The following is a 13,434-nucleotide window of genomic DNA, read 5'->3' as shown; positions in this document are numbered from 1 at the left end:
AGCGTCTGCAGAGCATGGAGAAAGGGGGCGGCGCCTGCAGAGACACTGCATGTGATGCTCGTGGGCTGTAATGTGAGGTATGATGAAGTTGTGGCGTGAGTTGATGCACAGGTGCATGTATACCGGTGTGACCCATCATGTGAAACACAAAAGTAGGAGCTCTGCAGAGACACTGCCACACACTGCTCGTGGGTCATAGTGATGATGAAGATACCTGTACGTCCTTATCAGGTGAGTCATGTTTGACCACAGGTTCTCCACGGAGAAGTCTTGATATGTTGATATGTTCATGAGTTCAAAAGAATCAACAGTCATAGAAATATGTGTAAACCTTCATGTGCATTGATGGTCACATGCCTGATTTATATGTATATATGTATATATGTATACTGTATGTATGTATACTGTATATCCCTCGTTTGTCTCCTCAGGCCAAACGGCGACCTGCGACACGACGGCGGCCGTCCGGCAAGCGGGGAGCTCGTCAACGTTTTCAGGAAAGGTCGCGACTGCCCCGGGGCTCCACGATGGAGACCATCGACACCGCGCTGCGCCCGCCGCCACCGGTCAGCAGCTCCTCTTCATTCAACCACATCCACTCACACGTCTCCAAACGAGAGACTCTGTCAGATTTGAAAGGGTTGAGAAGGATGCATATATTCATATTATACACTGTGTGCGTGTGTGTGTGTGTGTGCGCAGTGTGAAGCTCCAGCCCGTGACGTCGACATGAACGATACCGAAGAGGAGGAGCCGCCCCGGCCCCCGGCCCCCCACCAGGAGGTGTGGGCCCTGTTTGAGACCACGTGGGCCCGCCTGTCTCAGAGGAGGTGGGTGTGACACGTGATCTCGCTTCCAGAGCATTTGAGGACGATGAAGAAGAGAACAAGAGCAACGCCACTCTGAGGAGGTTGTTTGTTGTGATTACAATCCCCCCCTGAAGGTCATGCTTCCCTGTCGTGTTTCAGCTTGGAGGTGTTCAGAGTTCTGGGCTTTGACCACGACGCCACGCAGAGGCCGGTGGGGGGGGGGGGTCCTCCGCCGCCGCGGTCTGCCTGCACGAGCTGCGGTCCGTGGTCGCCCAGCTGCTCCGAGCCTTCAGCAGGTGTGTGTGTGTGTGTGTGTGTGTGTAGGTCCTGGAGTTTAAACATTGTTATTTCCAGGCCAAGTCCGTAAAACATAAAATCCCAAAAGTTTTTGAAAAGTCATGAAAATGTTCTTATATTCATATATAAACATTTATATTCATATTTATTCTTTTCATCAAACGGTTGTCTCTCATGCGTTTGTGTTGTTTAAGGTTTATGTACTCGTGTATACACGGAGGTTTCACAAAAGGTTTAAAGGAGATCGTCAACACGTGTGACCCCGGACGAGGTGCAGTACCCCTCGCCGCCACCGAGCTCCCCGGCGCCTCTCGATCTCGTGGTTTTAGTTGTTCGGCCTTTAGCCTCAGAACTAGGTAAGAGTCATTTGGGAACGGTTGATCCTCCTCACCCTTCACGAGCGCCAGCTGGGAACCGCTCGTCCCTGTAGTGTGTAATGTATGTGTGTGTGTGTGTGTGTTTCAGTGTGTTGACGGCGGGCCCCGGGCTAGAGGAAGGTCAGGCGCTGCTCAGCATCCTCCGCTCCAATAAGGTCGGCACCGTTTCTCATGTTATGGTAGAAACTCTATTAAAGTCGGTCGCCATGGTTACCTCACGCGCTCTTCAGGATTCTATGGTCATGGAAACCTGGAAAAGTCTTTTTAAATGTTTATTTACAGACCTGGAAAAGTCCTGAATGTGTGTTTTATTCATCCTTTCATTGGTCGCCACATGTGTGTGTGTGTGTGTGTGTGTGTGTGTTTCAGATCGCTGACATGGACTCCAGACTGACCACCACAGACCTTCTGGATTGTTTCTCACGAGAAGACTACAGGTAGACACACACACACACACGCACACACACACATGCACACACACACCACACACACTTGAAAAGAAGAAGGATGACTGTTTCTATTCTGTAGTTGTTAAGGGCCTGTAACTGAAACTTAGAGTATTAAAGAGAGAACGATTATATATATATGTGTGTGTGTATATATATGTATATCTAGTTTTAATATGCTTATCCTCCTAAGAAAAATAAATACATATACTGTATATATATGTCTATATATTAGGGCTGTCAATCGATAAAAAAAATTTAACTAATTAATCGCACATTTTGAAATTCATTAATCGCAATTAAAAGTTCATTCTTTTTAAAGACCAAACTTCACACAGAGCTGTGTTTTCATAGAGACTCCTACCTATAAAGTGCCAGCGAGGTATTTAATATTGTGGATGATAAATTGTTTCTTCAGTGAAACATCAGATTAGTTTAAAAAAATGAAGTATCTTGAGACCCCATTGGTCCTGTCATCTTTACCACTGAACAGCAGCAGAACCAGTGGCCTTGGTAACTGACTGACATTCAAATATGTCACGTTCACCCTCTGGAGGCTGGGGGCATTTTATACAAATTAAATTCACCTTTTAAAGGCGTTTTCATATGACACATACCCACGTGTTATACATCAAACATTCCAGAACAATCTCAGCTCTATTCAATGAGGCTCAGTTGTCCTGGTGCCGTGTTCTCTGCTCTCTGACTGACAGGCTGCTATAGAGCCTCACCTGTGAGGTGGGAGGTCCTTTGTGATTTACTGAGTGTTCATTGGTTGTTTCTTTCGCTAAATGTTGACAGACAAACGGATTGACAAATCATGGTGAAGGTTTCGTGTGACGAGTTCTTTCTGCGCCGCGTCACCCGACACGTCGCTCCTCTGTTCCTCTGTGTCTCAGAGGGGGAGACGGGAGGAAGGAGGAGCAGGAGGAAACCCGACTGATTCATCCACGAGTTAAACTGATTTCTGCTCCTTATTTTCGCGGAGAAATAATTGTTTTAAAAACGGAAACAGTGTTAAACCCAGGGTGTGGGGGGTTAAAAAAAATAAAAAAAGTCTTAAATTTTTTTTAAAAAAATAAGGCCTTAAAAGTCTAAAATGTTCTTAATTCAGATGGATTGGTCTTAAAATTTTGGGTGTCATGTGTCCAGTTTTTCCTGGTCAAAATGGGTCTTCGGTGCTCCCAAAAATATGTTGGCGCGCTGCGCGCGCACTGTCTATTTGTGCAGGTCGGGCTGTTGAGTGATCAGCAGCTGGCCGCTCGGTCCATTCACGCACCTCACAGTTGCGTATTGATCAGACAAGAAGACACGCTTATCAACTCCAGTGTTTCCCCTATAACAGGGTGAAATCCCCTGCAAACAATTCTCGGCTCGCGCGACAGAGCGATGGGCGCGCCGGCATCGAAGCTCTGCCGTGATGCGCGACACGGTGAGCACCGCGTATTCGGTCCTATCAATCCCCTACAACGTGAAGCATCGGCTACTTTAGAAAACATGGCAGGATGCAAGTTCAACAACGGCTTGAAAAGAACGAGTGTTTCTGGTCACGGTGGGTGAAATGCTTCTGAATCTGCGTTATGTGTCGCGAGACTTTCCAGCGGTGGAATCTCACGTGCAGAGCAAGAAGCACAGAGACTAGCGAAGGCCGCCAGCAGCCCGCGGGGCTAGCTGCTCCTCCGCCTGAGCTCCTGCTCCGCCGCCCGCAACGACGTCAACTACAACGCTGGAGGTCACCGGAGGAAATCCAGCGCCTTGCAACAAAGAGCTCATCACCGAAGACCAACGCTGCAGTGCGTTCTTCATTCTGTTCCACGAGACTCTGGACCAGACCACCACGAGCAGACAGCTGGACTTCATGTGCGTTATTGGTGAAATGACCACGTCCCGTCAGGATCCTGTGGAGCTCATGGGCCATGACACCAGGACCTACTTCAGCACCTCAAAGTAAGTCTAACATAAATATATGTATTAACTATCCTCTTGTATATGAGTATGTGTTTCATATAGTTAAGCTTTACTCATGTGTCAAGTTAATAACAGCTCTGCATAGGCGCACTACACATTAATTAGACTAATTAACAATAGTTTTAGAATGGTAGTAAGTAGAGTGGTGTTTACCTGTCAATATGTCTACATAGTGTTCACTAGGCTCAAGAGATGGCTCGCGTTGCTTAATTTGTAAAAATAGTATTAATTCCTATTTATCCAGTCTGACATTAATCTGAAGTGGTGGTGTCATAAGAGATGTGGTGACTGTTGTTTGGCTAATGTCTGCCTTTTTTCTTTCTTTTTTCCAGGAGAATGGACCAAATGTCAACTGGAAGTTTTTATATTAATACAGTTTGAAAAGGATTGTTTTCCTAGTATATTCACAAAAGCTCAGGAGTAGACATGAACCTGTGCACAAACATCTATCACATAGAGACATGAGAACTCTCACTCACCCACACACACATACATTCTATTATGTAAATGAATTTGCATTTTAAAAGCAGCTGGAAATGTTATTTGTTATTTTATGGATTTTTTTTGTTCAAAAGGAACTATGTTGCATGTATTTTTTAAATATATTTACTTAATTTTAGAGACATTTGTTCATGGGACTTAAATGTTCTGAAAATATATTAATAAATATAATTTACAACAGCAATGACATTTGTGTTATCCTTTTGCATTACACCATACTGTTAATTTTGAACAGACATCAGTGTGTTTACTTTGAATTAATTAATTTAGATTAATGTATATTTCCATCGTAAATTAGGTCTTAAATTTTATTTAGACGTTGTCTTAAAAAGTCTTAAATTTCACTGGTTTATTCCTGTAGACACCCTGGGAACAGCTCACGCGCTCCGGGAGGCGACTGGAGGTGAACGGTCTGCAGGTCTACGCGGAGCTCACCTGCATGGACATCGACCCGCCGCGGGAGGGCACTGCAGACTCACTATGTACGTAGTGTTGCATTGAGAGATGATAAGTGGAAATGTATATTCTCTGTGGAACGTAGTCTGAAATGTTAATGTTAATAAAACAGAACAAAGTGATCACAAAATGATGTCTAGTGAAAAAATTACAAATCTGATCCGTACACATAAATAAATATATATTAATTGTTTTGTGCAACCAAATCGTCCAAACCCCAAACAACCGACACATAGTTGGTATTTATGAATAAAACTAATTAAAAAACTATCAAAATTCTGTTTAATGAAGAAAAGAAAAGATTCTGATCGTAACCCACACAGGGTCTGAACATTGGCTGAAGTTATGTCCATTTTAATTTAAGTTTTATTTTATCGTTGTTAACTTTTGACAATCAACAACAAACTATAATATGTATGAACTTTTCTTTTGACAGCTAAACAAGCTCCTCGGCAAGACCTCCTCGTTCTGGACACCAATATTCTTATCAGTCACCTGGATTACGTGAAGAAGATCAAAGCACACGGCCTTGGAGGTGATGAGAAGGATTAAATAATGATTTATGGTGATTTAATATGTTAAATAATTATGCTTGTTCAGCTGGGGGCCCCATGCTTGAAGTTCTTCTGCAGCAGATATTATATATATTCCTTGTCCTCAAATTTTCCAGATAATTGTAATTACTTTAATAGTATACAGTTATCTTAGCAGGAAGGATCTGGAGGGATTTCTATTGGGAGAAGCTGGATTTTATATTCAGTAGGATGTTTAATTTAATTATCCTAAAATCCCTAACCCTAACCCAAAAAAATTCCCTTCAAAATAAAATCACAGGATAAAAAATTCTAATTTGTATTTGGCCCCTAAAAACGGGTCCCACCAGTTGAGAATCACTCATCTAAAGTATTCAAAGAAGAAATAATGTCATCACACAATCAATAGCTGAAAAAGACAGAAAAGAAATTATCATAAAAAACCTGCTCCAAGAAAGTATGATTTCCAATTTTGTTTCTATTTCATTTATTTCTAATTCTAATAATAAAATGTATTGGTGTTGATATGGAATCATCAAAAGTTGCTTTCTCCCTCCCCACTTCCTGTTCTCCCAGCCGTGGGCTTCCCCATCGTGCTGATCCCCTGGGTGGTCCTGCAGGAGCTGGACTCCCTGAAAAAGAGGCGGGGCACGTCGAGCTCCGCGGCCCGCCTGGCGCCTCCCGCCATGTCATACATCAACGCGTGTCTGACGAAGCGGGAGCCCAAGCTGTGGGGCCAGTCCATGCAGCAGGACGTCGCCAGCAGCAGTGAGTGACTCATTCAGGGACAACAGGGATGTTCTGTGGTTGTTACACATTTATTACAACCGAGAACGGACGCTGACGGTTCACCTTTAAAAACCTCGTCCCCCCGAATGGGATGAAAGTGACACATTATGGTCAAACTGTGTAAAACATTACAATAAACATATATATTGATGTTATAACTCAAATTTAACAACGGAACTTGGGCTACAATAATGAGTCATTAAGACATTTCAAGTGCTTTTACACACACCTGGAACTTCTTTAATTTGTGCTACGTGTGGAAGAGTTTATACAATAATCCGAGTCTGCTGTAGTTCTCTCCTTTAGGGAGACGTTTATTCACTGATCAAAAGCAAAGTACAAACCACGGGGAGCTCTCCTCAACATGCAAGTTGAAGCCCGAAAACCACACTTCTTCCCAGCACATCAAGATTCCATCTTTTATACCCAGATCTCGTCACAGGTGCATATCCCATCCCTCGTACCCCCGGGTGGGGGCTGTCTGTTGGCCGTGCGCCCCTCTTGGTATGTGTAAATACTGATAACAAGTGTAAATGTTGAATACGGTCAGGCGTGTAGCTGCCCTTGAGCTGCAGACACAATATCTCTGTCTCCTCACAGGCAAAGTGCCGTCTCTTCTGATGCTTTGCCGGAACCTAGACATTACGGTCCCTTCAATAAATCAGATTAATATTCACAATCCCCATTTTTACATAATTCATTATATAACTCAATTTTAATATAAATCTAGAAGAACTGGCTCGATCAGTACAGAGTGGAAATCTCAACATTATAAGTAGAAATAAGTGTAGTGTGATATCCAAAAACTTGAAAGATGTCATAAGAAGCTAAGCTGAACCCTCTTATATCCAGGATCTTTATATTCCTCGTACTAGAGAACCGTTGTCTCCAGGTATTTGTAACCCTCTCCTTTCTACTGGATATTCCTCTGAGCACATAGTATGCCAATACAAAAACACAGTATGAAAAAAACTCCCTATCATAACAGTCTCCCGCCTCTTTAAGTGTGTGCTTGTGTGCACTATATGGGATATGGTCAAACCTTAGCAAGTTATGTGTACAAGAAGGGAACGTCCAATTCGGTTTCTTCCTCGGATCCATCGCCGTTGATACTTATCTGCTCACCATCGTCCCCATCCTCTCCATTAGTTCTCGTCACTCAGTGTGACCCCTGTCCCAGTCCACGCCGGTTACTTTAAGGAATGTGAGGTTTCTTGCTGACGTCTCCCCCCTCGTCTCTCTTATCGTTATTGTGTCTGAGCCTCCTGGTCCTCTCTGCAGTCTCCTCTCTACCGGTTCAGACTGGAGCAGCACAAGGCCGCTGGGTCTGTCTCTGTCTGGCGTTGTTGACCCTCGTCTGAGGGAGAGAGCTGTGTGTGTGTGTGTGCCCTCTCAACCATCTTTGTAGATGTAATTTAAGCCTAATATAACACAATGTAAAAGTTTAATACCCCCTATGTTGTGGAAGCACACAATTTGAAACATTTTAACCAGCACATTCCCCCCTTGGGAGACGGAAGTCTCTCACCAGACAGAAAATGTTGTTGCTGCTTTGACTCTTCTGGTTCATGTACTTTGCGTACAGCAGGAACCGCTCATGCATCAGGTTCCTAGCACTTGGTGGATGAATGCATGAGCTGCTGCAGGTCTTCTTTGGGGTCGGGTCCTTTGGGGGCGTTATTGCTTATATCTTGTTATCCATTATTATCATATCACATAAGTAAACAGAAATGCCCTTTTATAAGGGTTACACTCTACTAATGTCACTTAAGGCAACTCGACTAGTCAATGGCAGAATATGCTGTTTTTCTCAGGTGGTTAGACCTGATAAGAAATGCAAGCCACATTATATTAGGTTATATAACACATTTATCACAATCGCAGGGTTCTTTAGAGCCACCCTGATGAACCAACATCATCGCAGGTCAATCTGACCTTTAGTCCGATAATGGCTGTTACCTCCTATTGCTAGGGACCACGTCTTCTTCTTGGGGGTTCCATGAGACGGGCATTGTTCTTTCAGCTGGGCTCTCCATCTTGTTTTCCTCCTTTCTGTGAGTGTGAAGGTCATCCCCCTCTCCAGCTCCCTCAGCCGTCTGCTGGTGTTCTGGTGTGGATTGACCACGCCTTGCTTCTCCTCTCCTCTGTGGCCGGCAGGGCTTTGCCGTGATGGTCTCCTCTCCTCTCCTCTGGCCTTCCTTCAGGTGCTTCTGCCTTGGTGCAGTGTGTGATGTGGTTCCAGTGTGGTTTCTCTCCCCTGCGGTGGGCGTGGCCAGTACCACCAGGTAGGGTCCAGTCTGCCGTGGCTCGTCCCCCTTCCTTGGATGGACCTCCTCCTCCTGTGGGTCTGGGCCGACGTGCCTCTCCTCCGTGGCTCCTTCCACCTGTTGAAACAGTGCTTCCTGCCTACATGCCGCTCCCTGGACATAGCTTCGTTTTTCTTGGGCTAACCTACTCAACGGGGGACCTTTATCAGGTCTCCCTGGTACGGTACGGGCCTAGGCTGTCCAGTCAGCCTCTCATGGGGAGTTAACTGTGTACTACGGCTAGTTTGTATTCTCCTGCTTATTAATGCCAACGACCGAGCCGTCAGCCAGTCCATTCTAGTCTCCCTGCAGATTTTGGCTAGCTTTGCTTTCAGTGTACCACTAGCTCTCTCTCTCTGGGACTGGGGATGATGCCCCCAACCTAACCTCTGCTTGACCCTCAATGACAGACATATTTATTCATTATCGTGTTGTCAAAAGACACAACAAATTACTCACCTGACAAAATCAAGACTGTTTGCTGTTCCGGCTTCTCAGTGGTGGCCCGAGCTCCTCACTGACATCAGGACAGCAGAAAGTCTCTATATCCTCCGCCGGAACCTAAAAACACACTTTTCCAACAATACCTTGGATAAAAACAGATTAGCACTTCAGTGGCATTTACTTATGGTATTACTTTCTTAAAGAAATGTTACCCACTTGATTCTTGTAGTTCTGAGTTTGTACTCATGGTTGAATGCACTTATTGTAAGTCGCTTTAGACAATCGCATCAACTAAATGACTTGAAATGTAAAAACTGGGTCCCCTTATCAGAACTGATTATTGGACGGCTTCCCCCCCTCTGCTGAATCTGTCAATCACCACCAACACATACTGTTTTGCTTACCTGTCTGATTATATCAATGAAATCAAATAACACTCTGGCCGTCTGGAGCTGGAATATGGCCTATCGGAGCGATGTGCGACTTTCTCATGTCGCGCTCCGCAACTTACGCCTGATCGCACAGGATTGTTGACTGTGGGTAACCTGTATCGAGACCACCAGGTAGCCTGCAAAGCCTCCACCACCTCCCCCCTAAGGGTTCGTCAAGGCAGGTGCCCTGATGAGATCAATCTTTAAATGTAGCCACGCCTCCATCTTTTGCTAACAACATATCGAGTGCCATCTTGTTCTAATAAGTCATTAGATGTCCTTGCATTCCTGTCGGTCATGTCAAGTTGTTGAAATGCACATAGTTTAGACAGTCCACATTCTGATTCTAAACCTACTGCGATCTGATCTATTGGTTTGTACTCGTCTGGCCCTCCTCTGCGTACTCTGGCGTCAACATAGATTGTCGAGCCAGCTTCTAGGTCAAAAACAACCTTTTCTTTCTGTCCTTGTATCTTCCTCTCTCTCTCTCACTGTCTAAAACACATGTTAAATCGCTCCCTTCCCCCTTTTGAAATAGGATGGAATTCCTAAATCCATCCTTTTCAATAATAATACTAATAAGCAGTCAACCTCTAGAAGAAAACAGAGAAAAAAATTAAAAATGCATGCGTCTGTCAAATGAATGCAGGAGAACCATGTCTTATCTGAACTCACAGCATCATCATTGTGCTTGGGTTAGGAATGTCATAATAAGTCAGCATAATTAGTAAAGAACAGGTTACACATTTATTTATTGGCCCCAAATCAAGGCCCATTTTCAAGGTTTAGGAAATTAATTAATTAATTAATGTATTCCAGGGAGCCCTCGTCCGCTCCAGTACACCTGCCTATAACAGCCATTCTATGGTTTAAAAAAATATATCTACAGTCTGTTCCATCCTTAAGGGATGCTGGTGACGATTAAATTGGAATCGTACACGGTTTTAACTCTATCTCTACGGGAGCTATCGGAATCAGTCACACATCAGTTCACCCTTTAGTCCACAAAGTGTCTGGAAATAAGCTAAGCATGTTGTCAGTGTCCCCATGATCAGTGTTCTCTCTACTATGTGTGTGGCTAAGCATGTGTCTCTAATACTAACTGGACCTCCGATGTGTGTGCAGTTCTGTATATGTTCTCAGATGTGGAGCAAGTGTTTATTTTGTGTGTGCACCCAGTCCGTAGCCTCAACCTCTGCTTCCACCCTTGTTCTTCTCTGTGCCTCCACTCTGGACCAACACTGTGATGTGGAGCTGCGGTGTCAACGACTGCATACAATCTGCAACTCTGGTGTTCATTCACCAGCCGCTGCTACTCCTTGCTTCTCTGCATAGATCTCCGAGCCTCCACAGTTGGGTTTTCACGAACCTCTCGTGTTGCAGGCCTTCCCCCAGGATCTCAGATCTCTTCTTGTATCAAGGTGCAGTTAAGGGCACAATGTCTTTGGTCCCCTGGTGGCGAGTAGGGATGCAGGACTTTGAACCAAAGTCTCCACTGCTGGTGTGATGTCATCATCATCTACTCTGTCCCACCGGACGCTTTGCTTCCTGTTCAGTGTCTCTTTAGTCTCCAGTTGAATTAAGAGGGGCTGACTCCCAGGCTGCTTACTAACACTGGTTAGCTCTCAGGCAGCCAATTGGCTTTGGATGCCTGTGAGGCACTTGACGTTGAGACTGGTTGACTGTAGACTGATATCCCTTAGTTAAATTGTCCTCATGCCTCCTCATACAGATAGGCCTATTGAATAAATCTGCCAGATTATTTTTAACATTGCATATGCCTAACATTATGTGATAATACTAATCACACTCATATTGCCTTTCTCTTTCAGTTTATGAAGAAATGGCGCCCAGGAAGGGTAAGGTTCAACCTAGACCTACTTTAATGACTAAAAAAAGTCTCTTTCACACACTGACATTTAACAATGACTTCAATAATTCCCCAAAAAATACTTATTAGTTCCTTGCAATGTCTTTATACAGTAGGACGGAAGCGGAAGGCCCTGCAGGTGTCAAAAGGTGGTAAGTTATTCTTTATCTGATTCTGATTCTGATTCTGATCTTGCCATCTGGACTCGAGTACTACAACACTAGTTCATCTCCTCATATAGCAAATTTGGTTACTTCTTGTTACTTTATAGGACCATCTGCAAAGATCGCAATTTTCCACCAGTCACCACTGGTTGGTGGAGCCTCCGCCCCAGCCCCAACCCCATCTAGCCCTGCTGCTCCATCCACCCCTCCTGCCCCATCCGGCCCTGCTGCTCCATCCACCCTTCCAGCCCCATCCGGCCCTGCTGCTCCATCCACCCCTCCTGCCCCACCCAGCCCTGCTGCTCCATCCACCCTTCCTGCCCCATCCGGCCCTGCTGCTCCACCATCCCCTACTGCCCCATCCGGCCCTGCTGCTCCACCAAGCCCTACTGCCCCATCCCAGCCGGCATTTCAGAATGTCCACAGCCTTTTGAGGACATGCTCGGGGCATCGGAGCAAAAGGTGAAGTGCACAGCTAGGCATAGGTTTCTTCAAGACAGGTTTATATTTTTAGTGGTAGTGTGGTAGTAACAGTGCTGAGACCATTTGTGATGGGATCTGGGAAAACCAGTCACATGGTGAAATTTGACCTTTTGGAAGCTGACTTCAAGCTTGTTTCAAATATTTTTCATTATTTGTCTGTTTCAAATGTTATGATTGCCCAAAGTCAGCTGATCAGTTAGATTTCATGGAATAGAATTTTGACAAAAACAACTTTAAAGAGAGGGGTTCTAAATAGACTGGCTGGTTGAATAAAGCACATTTTAACACATTCAATTAATGAAAAACAAGTAGATATGTTTAGGGATGGTAGACAACATGTTATAGAATAATAATTGAATCAAAACCCAATTTCACCAAAATACTGAGTTTCGACCTACTAGTATTTTCACTCTAATCTCAAAAATGTCCTTTTCACCATGTGACTGGTTTCCCCAGAGCCCATCACAGTTTTGGGTTATAGGAACATCTGTTGGGATGGCAGTAAAGACAGAAGGGCTATGTACAGACATTACATGTGTACAATACTGTACTGTATGTAAAGAAGATGAAATCTTAATATTGTTACGAATAATATTGTTGAAACATTGAAACCTTCTTTGAGTGTGACTCAGAAATTATTTTTTACAAAGATACCAGATAACGGTGGAGGAGATCAGGAGGAGGACTGCTCCACCTGAGAGCATGTCAATAAATACCCTCACTGCGCTCCTGAGAACCGACAACAATTTGAAGAGGGACCTCAGGGAGCAGCTGCAGGAGGTCGGGGTGACTCCGGGCACAGTGACCAAAGTCACCTCACTTTGCTCAAAGCTGTCAGAGGGTACAGTTCAATTCTACTCACTATTCTTGTAACGGCACTTTTTACATACATTTATATCAATAAAGAACTTCAGAAAGCCAGCTCCAAACTATTACACCCCAGTGTCAATAAGTGTTTCATTGTCACATTGGTATGTGCATCAAATCTGAATTTAATACTGTGTTCGTGTCATGATATGTCTTTCCCATTTTGTTAAGGCGGCCAAGGACCTGTGCTCCTCCGTCGGTGCTCTGGCTGCCAGGAGCATCGAATTTAAAGAAGTGGCCATGCTGCCGGCATCAGACCCCACTGTGGCCACAGGGAGAGCCACGGAGTTCAAGTAATTTGCAATATTCCACATCCTATATCTGGGCTCTGACAGGTTTAATAGACATTATTTATCCTGAATTTATGTTTATCTTTTCCTCCAGACAACAGCTCCAGCACCTCGCCAACCAGGTGAGGTCAAATGATCAATTTGACCTCCTCACGCACACCTTGGGGCCAGGAATGGTAGAGGTGGTGGTGGATATTTTTTTAAAGTGTGTTGACACACACATTGAAAATATTAACAATTAACAATTTGTTGTTTGTTGTGTTCATTAATTAAATATCTTCATGTTCTACATCACTGTGTATGTGTCGTGAATTGGAAGTGTATTGAACTTGGCATCTTGATTTAACTAGTCTGATAATTTAGCTAGCTGGGCCTGAAATCGCATGGTGTAAATTACAGAGCC

At 44.4% G+C, this 13,434-nt stretch overlaps 1 protein-coding gene and 1 long non-coding RNA gene across 8 annotated transcripts in view; both read left to right on the top strand.

The window, feature by feature from the left end:
* Positions 1 to 685: 685 nt before the first annotated feature.
* LOC130208251 (uncharacterized) overlaps positions 686 to 13,434 on the top strand; it is a 134,898-nt gene continuing 122,149 nt past the window's right edge. The window contains exons 1-12 of one of the 7 annotated variants that reach the window (XM_056437280.1): positions 693 to 830; positions 969 to 1,105; positions 1,301 to 1,462; positions 1,572 to 1,638; positions 1,853 to 1,920; positions 4,760 to 4,880; positions 5,291 to 5,389; positions 5,964 to 6,155; positions 11,190 to 11,216; positions 11,341 to 11,376; positions 11,499 to 11,853; positions 12,525 to 12,900. In XM_056437280.1, coding sequence (XP_056293255.1) covers positions 4,838 to 4,880; positions 5,291 to 5,389; positions 5,964 to 6,155; positions 11,190 to 11,216; positions 11,341 to 11,376; positions 11,499 to 11,853; positions 12,525 to 12,747 — 975 coding nt within the window. In that variant the 5' untranslated portion in view covers positions 693 to 830; positions 969 to 1,105; positions 1,301 to 1,462; ... (1 more) ...; positions 1,853 to 1,920; positions 4,760 to 4,837 and the 3' untranslated portion in view covers positions 12,748 to 12,900. Of the gene's footprint in view, positions 831 to 968; positions 1,106 to 1,300; positions 1,463 to 1,571; positions 1,639 to 1,852; positions 1,921 to 4,759; positions 4,881 to 5,290; positions 5,390 to 5,963; positions 6,156 to 8,380; positions 11,380 to 11,498; positions 12,901 to 13,434 lie in introns of those variants that run through there. The other 6 variants (XM_056437278.1, XM_056437284.1, XM_056437279.1 and 3 more) reach the window with 6 other exon arrangements.
* LOC130208256 (uncharacterized) lies at positions 12,922 to 13,322 on the top strand. The gene is made up of 2 exons (XR_008834387.1): positions 12,922 to 13,034; positions 13,126 to 13,322. It is a non-coding gene; the product is annotated as an uncharacterized LOC130208256 (long non-coding RNA).

Source organism: Pseudoliparis swirei, chromosome 18 (assembly GCF_029220125.1).
Source record: "Pseudoliparis swirei isolate HS2019 ecotype Mariana Trench chromosome 18, NWPU_hadal_v1, whole genome shotgun sequence".
Lineage (NCBI taxonomy): Eukaryota > Metazoa > Chordata > Actinopteri > Perciformes > Liparidae > Pseudoliparis > Pseudoliparis swirei.
Note: the sequence above shows the minus strand (reverse complement) of the source record. Positions and strands in the feature narration are given on the sequence as shown.